The sequence below is a fragment of the Lactuca sativa genome, chromosome 2 (genome assembly GCF_002870075.4).
Source record: "Lactuca sativa cultivar Salinas chromosome 2, Lsat_Salinas_v11, whole genome shotgun sequence".
Classification (NCBI taxonomy): Eukaryota; Viridiplantae; Streptophyta; class Magnoliopsida; order Asterales; family Asteraceae; genus Lactuca; species Lactuca sativa.
The window spans coordinates 207,065,502-207,085,787 of NC_056624.2; the positions used below are offsets into that span (position 1 = coordinate 207,065,502).

At 35.4% G+C, this 20,286-nt stretch overlaps 4 protein-coding genes across 6 annotated transcripts; 1 reads left to right on the top strand and 3 right to left on the bottom strand.

Moving 5' to 3' along the window:
* Positions 1–1,528: 1,528 nt before the first annotated feature.
* Positions 1,529–2,586, bottom strand: LOC111911727 (organelle RRM domain-containing protein 2, mitochondrial). The gene is made up of 3 exons (XM_023907478.3): positions 2,363–2,586; positions 1,987–2,055; positions 1,529–1,900 (listed from the first exon to the last, which is right to left on the bottom strand). Exons 1-3 carry the CDS (start codon positions 2,478–2,480, stop codon positions 1,662–1,664), a joined length of 426 nt encoding a protein of 141 aa, XP_023763246.1. The 5' UTR covers positions 2,481–2,586; the 3' UTR covers positions 1,529–1,661.
* A 1,946-nt stretch (positions 2,587–4,532) lies between these two features.
* Positions 4,533–8,437, top strand: LOC111911728 (magnesium-chelatase subunit ChlD, chloroplastic). Of its 2 annotated transcripts, XM_023907480.3 has the most exons (15): positions 4,535–4,947; positions 5,102–5,280; positions 5,415–5,499; positions 5,582–5,898; positions 5,966–6,089; positions 6,162–6,254; positions 6,372–6,467; positions 6,561–6,695; positions 6,801–7,016; positions 7,099–7,254; positions 7,334–7,441; positions 7,513–7,647; positions 7,712–7,867; positions 7,945–8,065; positions 8,158–8,437. In XM_023907480.3, the coding sequence occupies exons 1-15, from the start codon at positions 4,636–4,638 to the stop codon at positions 8,241–8,243; spliced, it is 2,319 nt and encodes a 772-aa protein (XP_023763248.1). In that variant the 5' UTR covers positions 4,535–4,635; the 3' UTR covers positions 8,244–8,437. The 2 variants fall into 2 exon arrangements, with proteins under 2 accessions (XP_023763247.1, XP_023763248.1); XM_023907479.3 differs by having other exon boundaries at positions 4,533–4,947; positions 6,561–7,016.
* A 795-nt stretch (positions 8,438–9,232) lies between these two features.
* LOC111911730 (splicing factor 3B subunit 6-like protein) lies at positions 9,233–9,975 on the bottom strand. Its single transcript, XM_023907481.3, has one exon. The coding sequence runs from the start codon at positions 9,863–9,865 to the stop codon at positions 9,488–9,490; it is 378 nt and encodes a 125-aa protein (XP_023763249.1). The 5' UTR covers positions 9,866–9,975; the 3' UTR covers positions 9,233–9,487.
* Positions 9,976–13,287: 3,312 nt separating this feature from the next.
* On the bottom strand, positions 13,288–19,096 carry LOC111911731 (uncharacterized). Of its 2 annotated transcripts, XM_023907482.3 has the most exons (18): positions 18,914–19,095; positions 16,732–18,411; positions 16,595–16,663; positions 16,309–16,507; positions 16,143–16,227; positions 15,887–16,009; positions 15,714–15,782; positions 15,547–15,628; positions 15,397–15,456; positions 15,270–15,322; positions 15,015–15,181; positions 14,695–14,933; positions 14,318–14,617; positions 14,166–14,227; positions 14,029–14,085; positions 13,856–13,949; positions 13,635–13,775; positions 13,288–13,554 (listed from the first exon to the last, which is right to left on the bottom strand). In XM_023907482.3, exons 2-18 carry the CDS (start codon positions 18,394–18,396, stop codon positions 13,462–13,464), a joined length of 3,558 nt encoding a protein of 1,185 aa, XP_023763250.1. In that variant the 5' UTR covers positions 18,397–18,411; positions 18,914–19,095; the 3' UTR covers positions 13,288–13,461. The 2 variants fall into 2 exon arrangements, with proteins under 2 accessions (XP_023763250.1, XP_023763251.1); XM_023907483.3 differs by lacking the exon at positions 16,595–16,663 and having other exon boundaries at positions 16,732–19,096.
* Positions 19,097–20,286: the final 1,190 nt, after the last annotated feature.

Here is a 20,286-nt window from a genome sequence, read left to right on the forward strand (position 1 = left end):
ACATGCTGAAAGTTATAAGGAAAATAAGAGAAACTAGAATATTGACGGACAAATACAAACAAGATAAATTATATAGTTATCTAGACCTTTATACTATGCAAATACAATTTAGTTACACTTATTTCAGCGGAAAAATGACTTAGGAGGGTAACTATCTCTTATACGTGTTCATATATTGACAACTTCTTATTTTTTGTACATAAGAAAGCAACTAACTTGTTTTAACTGTGTAACATCCTAAAAATCATGAACAAAATTTTCGTTTTTAATTTAATATTAAAACCATAATTGTCAAACCATTAATTTAATATTCCGGCATCGGGCCCTGTCCGGCATCAGGCCCTGCCCGACATTAGGCCCCGCCTGACATTGAGCCCCGCTCGGTATACATATTTGTCTCACTTAGGCCCCGCCTGTCTCCGGGCTCTGCCCGCTAAACACATATAATCATATAACATGCTAACACATAAAGAAACATACTATATTGTATCTCTGTCCTAAGAAACATACTCTGCTAATAATGAGATACAGAACATCGTCCGTACTCAGCTAGTGATGAGATACGAGACCTCGTCACACTCACCTCTCTACCAGGCACATACAAGTATCACACAGACAACAAGTATAATTTAGCAAGCAAACATTCCTCGGGCACCGCCCGACATCAGACCTTGGTCTGGAATAACATACTAGCATACAATGCCTAGGGCTAACCCCCTGGGTCTTCCTACTCATAGACTACATGGGCTGGCATTGTGGCCTTACACCCATTCACACAGTGAGGAGACTCATCTTGCACTGCTGAAGCACTGGCTGGAACTAGCTGAGTACGGACGAAGTTCTGTATCTCATTATTAGCAAAATATGTTTCTTAGGACATGGATATAGTAGAGTATGTTTCTTTGTGTGTTAACATGCTATATGATTGTATGTGTTTAGCGGACGGGGCCCGGAGACAGGCGAGGCCTAAGAGAGACAGATTTGTATACCGAGCGAAGCTCGATGCCAGGCGGGGCCTGATGTCGGGCGAGGTCCGATGCCAAAGTATTAAATTAATGGTTTGACAATTATGGTTTTAATATTAAATTAAAAACAAAATTTTTGGTCATGATTTTTGGGATGTTACATAATTAAAACAAGTTAGTTGCTTTCTTATATACAAAAAATAAGAAGTTGCCAATATGTGAACACAGATAAGAGGTAGTTACCCTCCTAAGTCATTTTCCCTATTTCAGCCTCCATACTCTCCGGTCTCTATCAACTTATGAGATACCAATAATGAAAAAAATATAGAAATCAAATAGAAACAAGGAAATTGATCAATCAGGTTGGTTTCAAGCCGAATCAAGAAATCAAATAAGTATGTAACTTTGTTCCACTTCATAATATCAACTATGTTGTAGATAAAAATTCTTATTGCTTGTATAATTAATAAGTTGTGTGTTTTATTTATTTATTATTATTTATTTTACCTTTTCTAATACTCAAAAGTTCTCTCATTTTATTATCTAAACTTTTAAGCAATTACTTATCTTCAACGCCATTCAATCACAGATTCTAAACAATGATTAAAAATTCCATATATGTGTCAACATAACTTCATTTCAAACCCATGGGAATCATAGTAAGAATATGTCTAAAACCCTCATTAAACATGACAATTAGCCACACCAACCAATAGTCTTGTTTGTTTTGAATCCAAACTCAGATTGCTGCTGTGATTCAGGATCTGCAGGTGGTCTATATTCCTTTGGCTTTGCTGGATCCACAAAAATAACCCATCCATCTAAGAACTTTGCATTCATTCCTTCACGAGCTTTCTCAGCTTCTTCTATTGATGCATATGTCACAAATGCAAAACCCTTTGATCTTTGAGTAGCCCTATCCATGATCACTTTTGCTGTAAAGTTTAAAAATTCAGGACCATTGTGTTTTCACCATGGTAAAAACTAAGAAATTTACAGAAAGCGAATATAGTTTCTTTACCCTCCACAAGCTGGCCAAATGGTTCAAATGCTTCTTTAAGTTTTTCATCAGTCGTGTTTCTGTTCAGGCCTGCACATAACATCAAGCAATGTAACAAAGTGGAGATAGATACCAATTCCGTTATCGAATATACAAGAAATACAATCTTCAAAAACCATTGCAATCTTCTAATTTGCTCTAGAAAATTGACATAAATAGTTTGGCCAATGAATCATTGGAGCGACGTATTTGAGAATTTGATCGAACAAATAAAACCTCAGATTGACCATGAACTTGAAAATTAAGATGTAAAAAGAATGTATTCCGTTCGCGCGTACGCAATAAAGACTGAAATTTCAAGCAGAGAATTAAAATATTCACAAAGCTGTAAACTTACCGCTGATAAATAGCTTTGGGGCAGTTAAAGTTGAGTTGAATCGAGCTGAAGCGAACTGAGAGCTCATAATAGAAGATGGTCCGTTGAGAATGCGACGAAAAGCCGACGAAAAAGCCATCTCTAAAAACAGATGAATGCAAATTAGTGGGAAAGAGGAGGAAATCAGGGTTTACTTGATAAACCCTAGCTTTGCAAGAACGATAAGGCTTTTGAGTTTTGAGTAGGGCCTACGAGACTACGAATGCTATTTCATGTTTCCAAAATTTACGAACTGCCCCCAACACTTTTTCTATATTGTAATTGAGATCCTATAGTTTTACTATTATATAAATAACTATGATAGTTTTGGTGTTTTTTTAAGAGTTTTGATTTGATTGAACATTAAAGTTTCATGAATGTCGCTATTTAGCCATCAATATAACCCTTTAGTCTGATCGGAAAGCAAGGATCATCAATCGAACAATAGTTTGTCAAGTGTGCAAGCTTTCTAATAGTATGAATTCAATCTTTCAAAATTGCAACTCAAGGAATTCAATCATTTTCATTTATGAAAGATGTTTTCTTGGCAAATGAAGTGGCATCAATATCTACCACTTAAGAAGAGAGGATTGTGTATATTCAAGGAGAAGTTGTTAAAGTCCGGAAAGCTTTAGCAGTTTGTGATGGGACATTTAAGGAGGTTTTTGGTAGATCATATTGTCTTCTTTTGTTTGAGAAGACTGTAAATGATTATCATTTAATTTAGTTATCTTTGAAACTATAATAACATTGTTGTTTATGTGAATAATAGTAAATGTTCTTTTATCGAAACAATGTCGCAGCGGTCACACAAGAACGCCAACAAGTGGAAACATGGGTTGAGAATTGGTAACGATTGTACTCTTCCAATGAGGAGAGAGACATTCTTTCTTGATCGTGATCCCTAAATAGAACCACACATTTCTTCCCATGGCCTTTCATTATATGGCCGTGTTTTGACGCATGCTTTGAGATGACGACTGAGGGTGGTGGTGGTGTTTCTTGAGAAATGAGCTAATGATTGGCCAGAGGGGTAGAGTTCATGAATGGTCCATATGGTTTGTAAAAGACAATTTTGCCCTCCCATGTCTTGCACGTGTTGTGATTTAACATACCAAAAATGATGGTGCAAGCCAAAAAGACTATCTATGAAAAGTTTTTAAACCACATGAACAGTCTTTGAGGCAAAAAACAAGCAATTAACTTAATATTATAAAAAACCACATAGAACATATATGAAGATTTGTTCTTAACAAATGAAAAAAAAATAAAAATAAACAATCATATTAATCCTAATAATCTGTATAAAGATTTCAGAAAATGATTGTTTTTTAGAAACAATCATGAATTTCGTAGCTCTTATCTACAAAATTGGTAAAGTACATGCCAAAATCATCAAAATGACGTTGTTTAAAAAAAATCTGCAATGTATAAACTACGTAAATTCATGTTTCACACATGAAACAAAAAAATAAATAAAACTGTGGCAACTTTTCTAACAACCATTTTTGCAACAAAAATTCATTATTCTAATTTAAATTTAAACATCCAAAAAACATAAAAAAAAACTACATAAAACATATAAAAAAATAGGAAAACTTGTCGTAAACGGTAGATTGTTGTTTTTTTGTTCCATTTCCTATGTAGAATTTCTCAACAAGCACAACAAAAAACTTAAGAAATGTGATTTAAAAAAAAAGAAAAAAATATATATATAGAGAAGTACATTCGGGTCCATTTCGCAGCCCCATAATACTTTTTACAGCCCAAAACGATGGTTTTCAGCCCATTAATGATTTAACAGTCTAAAACTCTAAATGACAAATTTGTAGGTGTCATTTATGAAAACCGGCTATTTGTGACATGTGGTTAAATTTTAAACTTTCTTTTTGGAAAAATCTTATTTTAGATTTTTTTTTTCATTAACTATTTGAGTTGGAGAAATAAATAAAGAAACTAAATATTTTCTTTCTATTTAAATATTAACATATATCAAATTTAATAAAATCAATAATATTTTAATATAATTGTCATTAAATATAATAAGAAAATAGATAGAAAAAAAATATGAAAGGATATTTAATTTCTCCAAACAAACAAAGCCATGATTAGTTTCTAGTTTTTAGACACAATAAATTTGATTTTAGCAATATGCGGAAAGATATCTTGCGGGGATGGATAACGGTAATCCCACCAGATAAGAGAGACCCAAACTTTCTCTCTCTCCCTTTCCAGTTTCCAGTCATCACTCTTCCATGGCGCTTCTGCAATCCGCGCCTTCTACTAGTGGTAGTTCTACACAATCACCATTGACAAACCGCCCTCTCATCCACACTCCCTTCATATTCCCTTCCACATCCTTCAAATTACCCCCAATTTCTACTAACCACTCCCTCAAGCACAAACACAACAACTATCGTTTCCGCATTCGTGCATCGACAACTCTTGAATCCACCAATGGCGCTGCCACCATAGCCGTCGGCCTTGATAGTCCCTCTTCCACCGTCAACACCTCCGGTATTCCTTATGGCAGACAGTATTTCCCTCTTGCCGCAGTTGTTGGACAAGTACGTCTTCTCGTATATATGCATTTTTGCTGATCTGAGATTGTATTGTTTGCTTTTATTACATCTTGAAACAACTCAAACGTGTTGGAGGAATTGGCAATGATGCTTATTCAATCAACTATAAACATTCATATATTATTATGTCATCTAACAGGATGCTATTAAAACTGCTCTTCTACTTGGGGCAATTGATCGTGAGATTGGAGGAATCGCAATCTGTGGCAAAAGAGGAACGGCTAAAACAGTTATGGCACGCGGATTACATGCAATTCTGCCACCAATCGATGTAGTTGTTGGTTCAACTTCAAATGCTGATCCAGCCTGCCCAGAAGAGTAAGGTTACCAAATCTCTTAACAAAATTTATGTGAACTCTAGATTACATTCCTTGATGCTTGATATTTTAAGAATTGCAATGTTTCCTTGTGATTAGTCGGCTGACAACAAAACTTTGTTTGATACATAATAGATGGGAAGATGGACTTGCTGATAGAGTGGAATATGACTCTGCTGGTAATGTGAAGACCCAAGTAGTTAGATCACCGTTTGTGCAGGTAGTATCAGTGGGAAAATCTTGTGATACTTTTAGCATTGTCATCTTCTTTAAATTTAACCTTAATTGCTTTCTTTTTGCAGATTCCACTTGGTGTTACAGAAGATCGATTAATTGGATCTGTTGATGTTGAGGAGTCTGTCAAGAATGGAACAACTGTATTTCAGCCAGGTCTTCTGGCTGAAGCACATAGAGGGGTTCTCTATGTTGATGAAATCAACTTACTTGATGAGGGTATAAGTAATTTGCTCCTTAATGTGTTGACTGATGGTGTTAATATTGTTGAGAGAGAAGGAATCAGCTTTCGTCACCCATGCAAGCCACTGTTAATTGCTACTTATAATCCTGAAGAGGGTTCTGTACGTGAACATTTACTCGATCGTATTGCAATCAATTTAAGGTAGACTTCTTATACTTATTAACAATTCCAAAACTACATACAATTTATTGAAATCTTTATTCTGCAGTGCAGATCTTCCAATGAGCTTTGAGGATCGTGTTGCTGCTGTAGGGATTGCAACACAGTTTCAGGAACAAAGTAAGGAGGTTTATAAAATGATGGAGGAAGAAACAGACTCTGCAAAGACTCAGGTAATCATTCCTGCAAGTTATTTTTAAAATTCTAAATTAGTAGTGTAATAAATATCTGCTGTTTTTGTACAGATTATTTTGGCAAGAGAATATTTGAAAGATGTAAGCATTAGCCGTGAACAACTCAAGTATCTGGTCATGGAAGCTATGCGTGGTGGTTGCCAGGTAAATCTGTAAGAATTTAGACATCTGATGAAGAAGAAGTTTCTTTGAAATATAATTGCTCAAAGATGAATTATAACTGAATAAAGATCTTTAAAAGTTTGATGGGGTTTACTACAGGGACATAGGGCTGAACTATATGCTGCACGTGTTGCCAAATGTTTAGCTGCTTTTGAAGGTCGTGAAAAAGTCAGTGTGGATGACCTCAAGAAATCTGTAAGTATCTCATTTGGATTTAAAATATATATATATATATATATATATATATATATAGTTCATTTTTTTTCAAAATTCTTTCTCCATTCTCAGGTAGAACTTGTGATTCTTCCTCGTTCAATGATAAACGAGAACCCGCCAGATCAGCAGCAGCAGCCTCCACCCCCGCCACCTCCTCCACAAAATCAAAATTCTGAGAACCAGAATGAAGAAGAGGAGGAGGAAGAGGTGAGTTGGTCAACATGGTCAACCTTATTAATTGCTGTAGGAAAAAAAATATACTATATGTGGATGCTAATGACTGGATGTTTATTATTATTATTATATAAACAGGAGGAAGATAATGAAGATGAAAAGGATGAAGAAAATGAACAGCAACAAGACCAATTACCTGAAGAATTTATCTTCGATGCAGATGGTGGTCTGGTGGATGAAAAACTTCTCTTTTTTGCACAACAAGCACAAAGAAAAAAAGGGAAAGCTGGAAGGGCTAAAAATGTCATTTTCTCGGAAGACAGAGGTCGATATATCAAACCAATGCTTCCCAAGGTCGTTTTAACTTTAATATATCTTTTACTCTATAAAGCTTTAAAAATTTCTGCTTTTGACCAAATGGGTTGACTTGAAACAGGGTCCTGTAAAACGATTAGCTGTTGATGCAACATTAAGAGCAGCTGCACCTTATCAGAAATTGCGTAGGGAGAAAGACACACAAAGTCTTAGAAAAGTTTATGTGGAAAAAACAGATATGAGAGCTAAAAGAATGGCTAGGAAAGCAGGTGCATTGGTAAGTAAGACATATTGTCATATTGGATGACTAAATTTGAGAAATTATTTTTATTCGTATGTTTTTTTTTTTTTGTAAGGTTATATTTGTGGTTGATGCTAGTGGAAGCATGGCATTAAATCGAATGCAAAATGCAAAAGGTGCAGCGCTTAAACTGTTAGCAGAAAGCTATACAAGTAGAGATCAGGTAATGTAATTTATTTTATTTATTATTGAATCTTTTAATAATTTATTTAAAATGTTGAAATTTATTTATAGGTGTCAATTATTCCGTTTCGTGGAGATGCTGCAGAAGTACTTTTGCCTCCTTCCAGATCAATCTCAATGGCTAGGAAAAGACTCGAGAGGCTTCCATGTGGTGGTGGTTCTCCTCTTGCTCATGGACTTACCACGGTAATTTCTTTTTGTTAAATAAATAAAATAATAAAATTTGAAGTAATTTTTTGTTGGGGGACAGGCGGTTAGGGTGGGGATGAATGCGGAGAAGAGTGGAGATGTTGGGCGGATAATGATTGTGGCAATAACAGATGGGAGAGCCAATATTTCACTTCAAAGATCTAATGATCCAGAAATGGCTGCAGATGCACCAAGGCCTTCTTCTCAAGAGTTGAAGGTAGTAAAAAACAATTTACAAAATATAAAAACTATATTATTATTACACTAATAATAATTGTATATTTTTATTGAAAGGATGAGATACTTGAAGTGGCTGGTAAGATTTATAAAGCGGGAATGTCTTTGTTGGTGATTGACACGGAGAATAAGTTTGTTTCAACTGGTTTTGCTAAAGAGATTGCTCGAGTGGCTCAAGGTATGAATTATTATTCCAAACAAACCAATTTCCTTTTCTTCTTTTTTTTTTTTTTAAATAATAATTGTTGACTGATATTTTTTGTGTATTAGGAAAATACTATTACCTGCCTAATGCTTCGGACTCTGTTATCTCGGCTGCAACAAAGGATGCTTTGTCAGCTTTGAAGAACTCTTGAATAACAAAATCATAACAGCATCCACATTGTAATAATGCTTTTTTGTTGAAAACGAGACACAAAATGGCTTTTCATTGTGATTGAAGTTTTTTTTTTTTTTTTTTTTTTTGAGCCATTGTTGATGTTGTAAGTTTTGGTATATATCCGAATTGTAACAGTATTACTTGCCCTAATTGTGCAACCCATTAGGTTCAGATGGTATGCTATCTTTTTGTAGTATTGCAGTTGTGGTGGTTTTAATGGAAGAAACAACACAACACAAATCACACAAGTGTGACACCTCATCTATCCTTAGTACACTTTATTTCAAGTGCTACTAGGATTATACATTTTATTTCATCATGGGTTAACGAAATTACATAAACGTAGGTGCATAAAACAAAATCTATTTTAACAATTTATAATACATCCAAAACTCTGATAAAACATGGTACATTCATGAGAAGATTATACATGGTGTATTTTGTACCTTATCTCCTCATGCTTCTAGCTCTCATTTGTCATCTACTAGCTTAGCTTCATCGCTAAAATCCGTTTCTATACCTAGTTGTAGAACCTATCTATATGATGTAAGCACCTTTGTAAGCATATGGTAAACTACTTGTATGTTTGCTTACTTATTTCCAACTTTTCTTTAAAATAAAATCTGTAATATTTTTTCTAAAACAAACATTCCTTAAGTGTGCCCTATAGTTGCTTATGACTAATTATAGTACAAGGATCTTAACTAATCCCTTATAATTAATTGTGTATTAACAATTTTATACATGTCGATTTTCCTGAAAGGGACAGAATATGTGTATATATATTTCTGAAAATATAGTACCTTGCCTTCAATTTTAGAAACAGGGGTGTTACAAGATAATATTATTTGCATCATCTGTTAATTCTGAAATCCATTAGGTTCAGATGATATGCTATCTTTTTGTAGTATTGCAATTGTGGTGGTTTAATGGAAAGAACAACATAAAAACAACACACAACACAAATTAAAGAAGAGAACAGTATTTGCTTCATCAGCTAATGATTGCACCAAAATGCATTGACAACCTCGGAGTGCAAGGAAACTATCATCAGATCATGAAAGAAAAACAAAGTATAACAAGTGCTCATACAAATTTAAAACTTGTACTTCAAATTTACAATCCAACTTCAAACGAAAGGCAATCTCCTCCATTCACGTACACACTAATCAGTCTTCAATTGAAAAGAGAGAATATAAAACAAGCAACTCACTCACTGAATCACTGTAGATCTTTGGCAGTAACACCATACTTTTCCTGAAGCTTGGTAAGCTCCTCTTCTTTCTTCTTTTGATCAAACTTCTTACTCATCTTGGCCTGCTGATAATACAAGACAATGAGGTAGCGATTGGCAACGTTAAAACCGGAAAGATGATCGACTGCTGTTTTGGCATCGTAGATATCTTCGTAGACGACGAAGGCAGTGCCTCGCGTATCCTTGTTGGTTCCGATACGTATCTGGCGAATTGCACCGTATTTTCCGAAAATATCGTACATCTCTTCGGAAGTGATGTTGAATGGCAAGTTGCGTACGTAGAGGACCCTGTTTACTTCTGGTGGGAGCCTTGTGTTTCCCTTTCTTAAATTGATTGTTGCCATTACAGATTGCTCGTTCGCGAGATTGAAAAATTTAGGGTTCCGAAAAAGGATTTAGGGGTTTTGGTTTTGATCGACAAGTAATTGTTATACTCCTCTTGTTCAAACTTGACTCTGCAAAAGTCTAAAGTGGCCCCTCTATTTGAAAGGGATTACAAATACAAATTCCATTTTTGTTACTCGAGTTTTTTTTTTTTTGGCTACATTTTTGAACTTAAGAAATAATTTGTAGTAATATTATACTAATAATAAATTACTGGAAAATAAATATGCTAACAAATATCCAGTAATCCAGACAAACTACTAAACTAGCACTATGATATTTCAATATACTAGTGTAATTTTTTTGTCTATTTTTTGTAACACGATAGAAAAAGAAAAACAAGTTAAATTCTTTTTTTTTTCACTAAATAGCAACTACTTAAATCACAAGATTGGATTTGACCAAGGAGACCAATGTATAGTTCTCAGGAAATAAAAGTTACATTTTTTCTGACACTGATGGTTAAATATTGGAGTCCTTTGATTTTATGAATTCTTACTTTTGTTTTTTCAAGATTGAGTCGTTGAAATCACCACTTTCCACATGGTTCACATAGACCACTATAAGGGTCACTTTATTTATTAGTTGGATAATAACCGATACATCGTCTTTTATTTTGGAGTTGTTCATTGATGTTGTAAAACAAGTTTCCAAAAATGGTCTTATATTCATGAGCGGATGGGTAGGAGTCGCAAGAGGCGAGAGTTAGAAGAGATGAGAAAGGGTAGGGCGATGGTGGCTTTTAGCTTACACATAGTCTTTCTACTTTGGTTGTTTGGGAGCGGGTTCAAGGCGGTACTAATGGTACAGTTGCCTACACGACATCGAGCGAAGACGGTACTAGAGATTCGACGGAAGAACGGGTTGGGTGACCCTTGTCATCCCACATCTCTCTATCCTCTCGCCCTACTTGATCCTTCCTGACATTCATTTTTTCTCTTTTGACCAAACTATAAATACCACACAACCAATACAAATTCTCTCCTCTTTCATTCAAACTTTCTCAAATCCCATTTCAAATGGATTTTAATGGTGGCAAGTCCAAAAAAACAGTTTAAGCCAAAGACAACCAATACAATAAAATCGAAGACGGTTCTCAAAACTTTTCATATTCCATTCCCAAAACTCAAATCTTAAATAATTCTAAGTACCCAATATAGCAAACTACCCATGAAAGATTCTTATAGCCTATTCAGTTCTCTAAAGATAATTCTAGTTTTAATCTGATCATTTACTATACACAATCAATTCCCCAAACCCGATTCAATATTCCATTCCTGAAGCATTGTAATTTCGTGATGAGATATTTTAAAACGAAAGCTTTTCTAGAAGAGACAATATGAAATATTTTAAAATTCCACGACAAATGTTTAACCGTCTAAGTATATGGTGAGAATCCCCATCCAAAAGGACCAAAACATCAAACTCAAACATTTACACAATCTCTCATATGCATATTTCCATCTGATTCCAACGTGAGGCTGGGGCTAAACAGATTCTTGCTGAAACACCACAACGGAAGCAATGAAAAGGAAATAAAACGACATCAACATACTCACAACCTTCTAAAATAATATCGTCATTGAAATCACTGACCTCGCCCATCAAAACAAAGAAGAGGGATGGGAGAAAGCGACACCGGAAAGAAAATTGTGTGTCACGGAAGCTACCGAGCAAAAGAAAATGACACTCGTGGAGGAGGATTTACAAGCACTCAAGGAAAAACAAGAGGAAAAAGAGATGCGTAGCTACAACCATTTGACCTCATAAAAAATGGCAAATTGCAGCGGTCTACGATTGTAAATTGTTGAATTTCATTTTAGAATTTAATTATCATGTTAGGATTCTTTTTTTAATTATTGTTTTCAATTTAATTGTCATTTTATGAGTTTATTTAACGTTTGTAGTAGTTTAATGAAAATATTTTTAATTTAAGTTTTATTTATTAGTAAATGTTTGATTTAAAAAGATAATAATTGTGTGAATTAGGAGGTATGAAAAATGAATCTGATGAGAGATGAAAGTGAGAAGATATGAATTGATTGATTGAGATGGTGGGAGGAATGAACCCTTAGGAAAGAGTATTGGTAGAAAAGAAAAATAAAATAAAATTGTGAATGGGGTTAGATCTGAATAAAATAAAGTAATTAATAAATAAACAAACAAGATAAAAATATCATATTATACTGACTTAAAAGCAGTTACAACTTACAAACATCATTTTATAGTGACTTAACGGTAGTTACTACCGGTGCTTGGAAAAAAGACGATTTGTAAAAGATTTTGAAGCTATAAGATCAACGGTCCACAATGGATTGCAAAAACACCTATTGAAAGTTTTTGAGTTGCGTGCTTTTCAAATAGTTATGATAAACGAATAACATAATTAGAGGATCATGGAGGAATAGTTACCAAACTACACCAAGAGCAAAACATTGTGTGATAGTCGGATAGATACCTAAACCCCCGGTAAACCCACAACCCATTTCCCAATCCCACCTCCATAAGATTCTCGATAACCTGTGTGATAGATAGCTAAAAAAAGTGTAAGATTATGCAAAGAAATTGTGCTTTTTAGTCTTCTTTCTTCTTTAATCTCCATAACCACTTAGCAAGTAAAGCCAAATTGCATTATCTAAGGTTTCCAACCCAAATTTTTTAGGCGGTATTGCATTTTGCCACGGAACCAACATATTTTATTTTTATCTACTAACAACCCCAATGAAATCTTCTTGTCAAAACTTTAAGGGCCTCCTAATCGTTTTTGGGGCTTTAAAGAGTGAGGAATAGTATAAGAAAAGACTACACAACACCGGTTTGACCAACCGTAAGTCTACCACCAAATGACAGATTTTTCATCTTCCATAGACTCGACTTAGACTTTAATTTGGTGACAATCGGCTCCCAGTTTTTAGCAAATTTATGGTTAGTGTAACCAAGTACATCACCAACCAAACAAGTTTTGCTTTTAGAATAACTAGCTTTCCATTAAACTCTATGATTTGACTAGCCAATACAAGTTAATTTCCAAAGATCGAGTTGATTTGAAAATTATTTCCTATGCCATTGGATCAAAGATTCCAAAAAGTGAAAGTGATGGACCCAAGATGATTTTAACAATTTAATAATATGCACAAAATAATTAATAAATTAGGTGAAGAGTAAAATATTCGAGAAAGAAACATACAAAAACCATAAACCCAAAACCCAAAAACTTGCAATGTATTGCAAAAATAAAAGTTAAGGTTAAACAATTGCAAAATTTTACGAAATTCAAGAACCATTTTTTGTAATTTACTCCTTTGTTTTATCTATCCAATAACCATATTATATATAAATGATCTAAACTCATCATCTTCCAAAGTAGGTTCCCCAACACATGTGAAAGAAAAAACAACAAAGCTTAGTTCACGCTTCATAAGAAAAAAAAAAGTAGTCAGAATTCAAACCGCCTATATATAAAAAAACTAAAAAGAAAAGTTTGTATATGTTTTGTTCAGTTAAAAAAAACTTAAAACTTAATATAATAAACAAAGAGATGGGTAGTGTAGTAGTATCAGGATGTAGATGTAGCACGATGCAATTCCTTCTCCAGCATTGATGTCCCTTTGAATATGGTGAGCTGGATGTCCCTCGAGTACTGTGTATACTGTATGCAAAAATTTACATCATTTATTATTACCATTAAAACCAAAAATATAAATTAAATAAAATAATAGTAATATTTACCCGATCGTCACTCATCTTTCTGAAACCCAATTTTTTAGTCCAGATTGACTCGGCTTCTTCAGCAGCAGGAAGCACAAGGAGTTCAACACCCAATGACAACAGTAACTCCTCAATACAAAAGAACAGAGCTTGAAAATATCCCTACAAATTATAAATTATTTTAATAACAGACTAAAAAGAATATATAATATATAATATCTATCAACACTGCATGCATTCACCTTCCCTTGGTGTTGTCTACTGGTAGCCACCAGGGGTAGCTCAGCCACCTCCCGCCCGAAAATTCTCAGAAGCCCTGCAGATACAACTACTGACCTGCCCATGTATGTATATATGTCACTTGAATAATTAATTACTTGGAAAACAAATTATTTATTTAAAAACATTAACATACCCTGCCATCAGAACAACACAATATATCCCACCAAACTCCTGTCCAGATATATTTCTCCTGCAAAAGTGGAGGGGGGCAAATTGAAAACTTGTAGAATTTCAAGGTTGATAAAAGATGGAAGTTCAACCAAAGCATACCCGTATACCATTACAGGGATTAGATCACGGCCAGATGTTGCTACAATGGGATCAAAACACTCCTGCCACACCAAACCCAAACCCAAACCCAGATTAATTAAAAATAAAATTAAAAAATTGGTAAAAGGACAGATATATCCAGCCCAACCCACCCGGAAAATGGCAGCAGCCCTTGAGAGGAGGGGCAAATGTTCAGGATAGCGGCTTTTCCCACTTAACATCCGCCATCTAATCTCATTGGTGACTCCTCCTTTGTCTACATGTTGATGTTTCCTGTTTATTATACTCAAAACTGGAGCCGAAATTACAGTTGCGCCATTCACAACCACATCTTGAATAGCACCATGAATCATATCACAGTGATCACAACAAAACCATTTATCCGATGGGAGCGCCTTCAGATCACATCTCCCACTCTCTCTTAAACAACCAACATGATACTCTTTCTCACACTGCAACAATATTCAAACACACAAATAAATAAATACCATATATATTTATATTAATATTAGTATTACAATTTACCTACCTGATCACATAGCATTACTGTTCGATCATCAAACTCTGCGACACTGAAATCATGGGCCCTACAAATAACACAACCACCAGTTTCATATTCTCGGGCTTTAACAACACGTGTGAGTCTGATCACAATGGGCCTTGACTCTGTAGCAGATGCTTTTCTACCAGAACCAGACCCAATACTGTCTCTACAATATGGGCAATGCCAGTCTTCAGATGAAACACCATCTACTACTCCCAAACAAACTGAAAGCTAGAAGCTTATATATATTAGATATTTAGATTTACATTCAATATTTAACTAAAATGAACAGATAAAGCTTTCACCTGCATGGAAAGCACGAGGGCATCCATCACAAATCATCAGCTCTCCTCTGTCTCCACATACTGCACACATGTCATCACTGTTGCTGGTTGTGATACTTTGACCATTTGCAAGCAACAGAGCTATATCATGGAGTGTTAGCCCATTAGGGATATAAATATGCCGATACCTGAAAATCAAAATATGAGAATGGATATTATTAGATTCACAAATATGGAAATCATTCTAGAATTTTTGCTTCTAGAAACTCCACTCACGGTTGACGTTTGGCAGCCCAACCAGCATGAGCTTCAAATTGTGAAGGACTGATCTGTCACAGCAAAGTAAATGAATTAATATTTATAAAGAAAATTGAAATACATAGAACATGATAATAATGTTTACCTCAGTGTCACAATGGCTACAAACTATACCGGTTCCTTGCTTGTAACCCTCAAGTATTTTCTGCAAAAAAAAAACATATATTTGAGGATTTTATGGCATGATAAAAATGGAATATCAGATTATTTGATTTAAACAACAGACAAAAGTCACCTTTCCTCTGGCATAATAAGCCAATTCAGTTCCATCTGGAAGTCCATTTGGCATAAATAGTAAGCGGTGTAAATCGTTATCCCTGTTAATTTTCATCACATACAAGAGATTTCATGAGTGAAAATGTAACACCCAATGCAACAAAGACCAAATTACCCTTTGCCTACCTTTTCTTATGGCCACCTTCAGCATTCCGTTTTGTTTCAACAGCAGTACTAGATGTGTATGACCTTGGCCTATATACACATATACAAGGAAGTATTGTAATACACTGATACTGATATGCATGTATGTGTGTGTGTGTGAGAGAGAGAGAGAGAGGATACAAGAAATAGCATACTTTTTGAATTGGGTTTTCCGCTCTTTTGTGGTGTCACTAACAAATGTTTGAGGTTCCAAAGCTGAGCTCTTACGATAAGAATAATACGGGATAGAACCATCTTCTCTTGTGTGATTGGTGCAGCTAAAAGAAACATAAATCAAAAATTGTAATAACTTGATAATCTATAAAATCCAAGAAAAAGGCTGTTACTACTTACTACTACTTAAAAAAAGGACAGAAGAAAAGATATAAGAGCAAGAGAAATGGTATGCACCTTGTTGTAGAATGATACAGGTTCATAAGCTTCATATGATGATTGTTGTCTGATTTACCCCTGTCCATGTTTCCTTGAAGACCCCCTGCAGATTACAAGAAAATGTAACAAATAGAAGTAATAAAAGTTTTTCATCTATAAATAACAAAAACGCCATCAGTCTCACCTTTCCAAACCTGAAGGAATTCCTCATTAACAGATGAACCAGCTACGTTTCTTATTGCTTCATCTACTGTGTTGGGAGGAGAATTCTTCATTGCCTGAATTATACTGTATACAGGTTTCCCATTCTCCAGATATATGTGATTATTAGGGTGCCTAGTTTTTCCACCAGCATGTTCCTCAAACTCATGAGCACGAAGAATCTGAATGCATCATTCAATCATTAATCAAGCGAAGCAAATCCAATACCAAAAATACACCATTTTAATGAAAAGAAAAAAAAAACTAACATTAGAAAAATTGCATGATGCACAACCACATAAATAGCCACAATCCTTCACAATTCCAATAAGCTCCCCCTGGTGCCCAAACTCTGTTAAGATAAGAATACTTGCTGAAAATACTAGTAAAGAGATATGCAACTTACTGAAGCAGAAATATATTTCACTTTTGCTCCCTCGAGAATCCCAGTTGATAAGAGTCTTTTAACAGTTGTAGGATAACTTTCAGGAGGAGCAACCTTTTCAGTCGTTGCTTCAAGAGTATTAGGATATAAAAGAGAGTCCCCAGTTTCATGCAACCTAGGTGCCTTACGGGTCCCGTTTGTGAAAGAATTGCCTGTTGACTTTGCAGTAGAAGCAGACAGTTGACTATCATACTCTTCCTTTCGTTTACTGAATTTGAAAGTAATTTTCCTAATACCAGAAGAAGTACTTGCATGCTTTGGAACCTCAAGTACAACATGTGATGTATCATTTGTAGTACCATGTTCATCTTGGCTTGAGCTCCCCTCACTGCTAGATGATGTAATCTCACCACAAACAGTTTGATCTTTTATGACTTGTTTTCCATCTGGTTGACTATTAACAGTCTGAAAACTTGAAGAATTGTCACGAGGTGATACATTGGGGTTTGAAACTTCAGAGCAAATATCATCATTTGAAGCCTCCTTCACCTCCTTCTTGGTGCAAGGATCTATTACTAGTTCAGTATCATTTAAGGCCTCTGTTGTCTGCTTTATAACAGAAGGCTCTATTCCAGTATCGTTTACAGCTTGGGTTATATGGTTCCTAACAGGAGGCTTTATTTCATTATCAGTTAAGCTTTGTGTTGTCTGTTTACTTCTAGAAACCTCTATTTTCATCTCAAGCAGTGAATCTTTGATAGGTTTTTGAACAGAAGATTCTGGTTCACTCTCATTCAAAGCCTCAGTTGTCTTCATCTTGCCACAAACCTCTGTTTCCATCTCACTTGGACATTCTTTGACAGGTTGGATCTCATTCAAACACTCCTTGACAGGTTGTTCAATAATAGCCTCTACTTTCACCTCATTCAGACATTCCTTGACAGGCTGTTCAACATTAGACTCTAGTTTCACCTCATTCAGACACTCCTTGACAGGCTGTTCAACAATAGGCTCTAGTTTCACCTCATTCAGACACTCTTTGACAGGCTGCTCAACAACTGGTTCTATTGCCATCTCATTCAGACACTCCTTGACAGGCTGCTCAACAATAGGCTCTATTTCCATGTCATGTGAAACCTCTAAAGTGTGTTTCTCATTCTCACCACAAGGATCTAGTTCCATGTCATCTAAACCTTCTGTAACAGGCTGTACAGCAGAAGGATTTACATCATTATTATTATTATTTAAACTCTCAGTTGCTTGCTTACTTTCACAATTCTGTTGTTCTGTCACCTTCAGACATTCTTGGACAGGCTCCTCACTGGAAGCATCTGGCATATTATCGTTTAGAGCTTCTGTTGGTTGCACTAGCTCCAAACCATTTGAACATTCTTTACTATCCTGTTCAACAGAAGGCTCTGGTTTTTTAATATTATCTAAACCCTCTGTGGGAGGTGTTTTAGGACATGGCTCTTGTTCAATAGAAACCAGGGCCACTTCTGAATGAGTAATAGCACAAGAATCTACTTCATCATCCACTGAACCCTCTATGGCCTGTTTTTTGGGCAAGGGCTCCATATCAGAACCAACTGTTAGCCACTGATGGTCACGCTTTTGCTGAATTTTCTCGTTTTCCATTTCCCCAACATTGCTCAACACAGCCACACAAACCTCCCCTTCTCCCATCCTAAATGTTCCCCTCTACAAGTTCAGAAACTATCACGTATCAAAAAAATTCAAAATGCATAACAGCATTCTAAGTTCAAATAAATAACTACGCAAACCAAGTAAACACAACAGAAACCCTAATTCCTGAATTAGAAATTAAAACCCTCACTGATACTCTATCAAACAACTGGATTACAATTCAATCTCTAATACCAATTATACAACAATCCAACACACTCATCTAAGCATAACGAGCCTACACAGAACCAACTTCTCATCAACACAATTTCGTCGATCAACAACTTCTCGGAATCCGATATTAAATGGCACAATCAATCGCTCAAAATCCGATTCTCACCGACCTCTTACAAGTAAAATAGGTTCCAACAACTTTGAATCAGAAGATATACCGTAACATAGTGAGTCACAACATGAATCCCCCAATAAACTTTTCATGCATCCATATATGTGTATTATAAATGTACACGTGTAGATCTGGGATCAAATTTGCAAAATAGCAAAGAAGCAAACTAACCGTGAAGATCAACTTTCAAAATTAGGGTTTTTTCTTGTTCTCTATTACAATCTTCATCTCCTTTTTTGCATATTCCTCATGAACGACAACGAATAGAGCGGCAACGAACGAAACTGAATTTTTTGTTCGCGGGAGTAAGAAAAGTCGTGAGATATGGAAGGCACGAGAAGAGGGGTTACAGGGGGTGGATAGGGTAAAAGCAATACGAGTGGGCCCCGCATACAACAAACTTATAGTAAGCTGCCATGTGGTCACTACAATAGCTTTAATTCGATCATGATGGAAATGAACGGTTTAGATGTGGAAACGTAACAGCTGTACCCTATCATCTGGTGCACCACTATATCATGGGAAAACACTTTCATCATCATTTACAAATCATCTTCCACATACCAACCAGTCTTTGGATGGAAACAAATAACATTTATAAAATTTCTCTGGGTTAAATTAACCAAAATTTTAATCAAATATATTGTTACATATACCGTATAGAACTGGATTGGATAGAATAAAACATGATTTGGGAGTGTTTTTGAATCAACTTATTGGTTATAAATTTTTGGGAAAACCAAAAATTACTTTTTGGAAAAGTCTTGTTTTGTTTAAAATATTAGTGTTTATCAAAAACCTTTTTTTGATTTGGGAGTGTTTTTCAATCAACTTAGTATTTATATAGTCTTCTATCCTTTAAGATAACTGTAACATCCCAAAATTTAAGGCCAAAAATTTCATTTTAATTAAGTTATTACATAAAATCATCAGTATAAAAACATTCATAATAATATCTCGTGTCAAAACCAAAATGTAAATAATCAAAACATAGACCAATGAAGCCCAACCCAGCTGGGAAAGAGGTGTTGGGTTTATAACCATTGAGGGGCAAGGTGGGGAGTTCGACTCCCGTTGGTGGCCACTCATGGGAAAATTTCCTTTGGAATCCCATTAAAAAGGGTGAGGGTTTGCCCTGTAAAGGAGTTCGAACCCGGGCTTCCGTTGTAAAGGCGGAAGGGCTTCCGCTTGGTATTTTCCGTTCCAAAAAATAATAATAATAAATAAAAAATAAAAATAATCAAAACATAGTATCATAAAACCATATCAGAGTGTAATCCCAAAGATCTCGTGTGCAGAAAACTATAGTGTGATGTGTTGCAATCGAGCCGGTTTCTTTCCTTTGAAAACGAAGTACCTGAAACCAAAACTGAAAACCGTAAGCACAAACTTAGTGAGTTCCCCCCCCCCCATGATACCACATACCATATAATGCCTATCCCTCGGTATCTTTCAACCGGTATCTGTCTGGCATATCTGGGAGCTGGGCTCCCCTTCGGTATCTTTCAAACGGTAACCGGGAACTGACCTCCCCTTCGGTATCC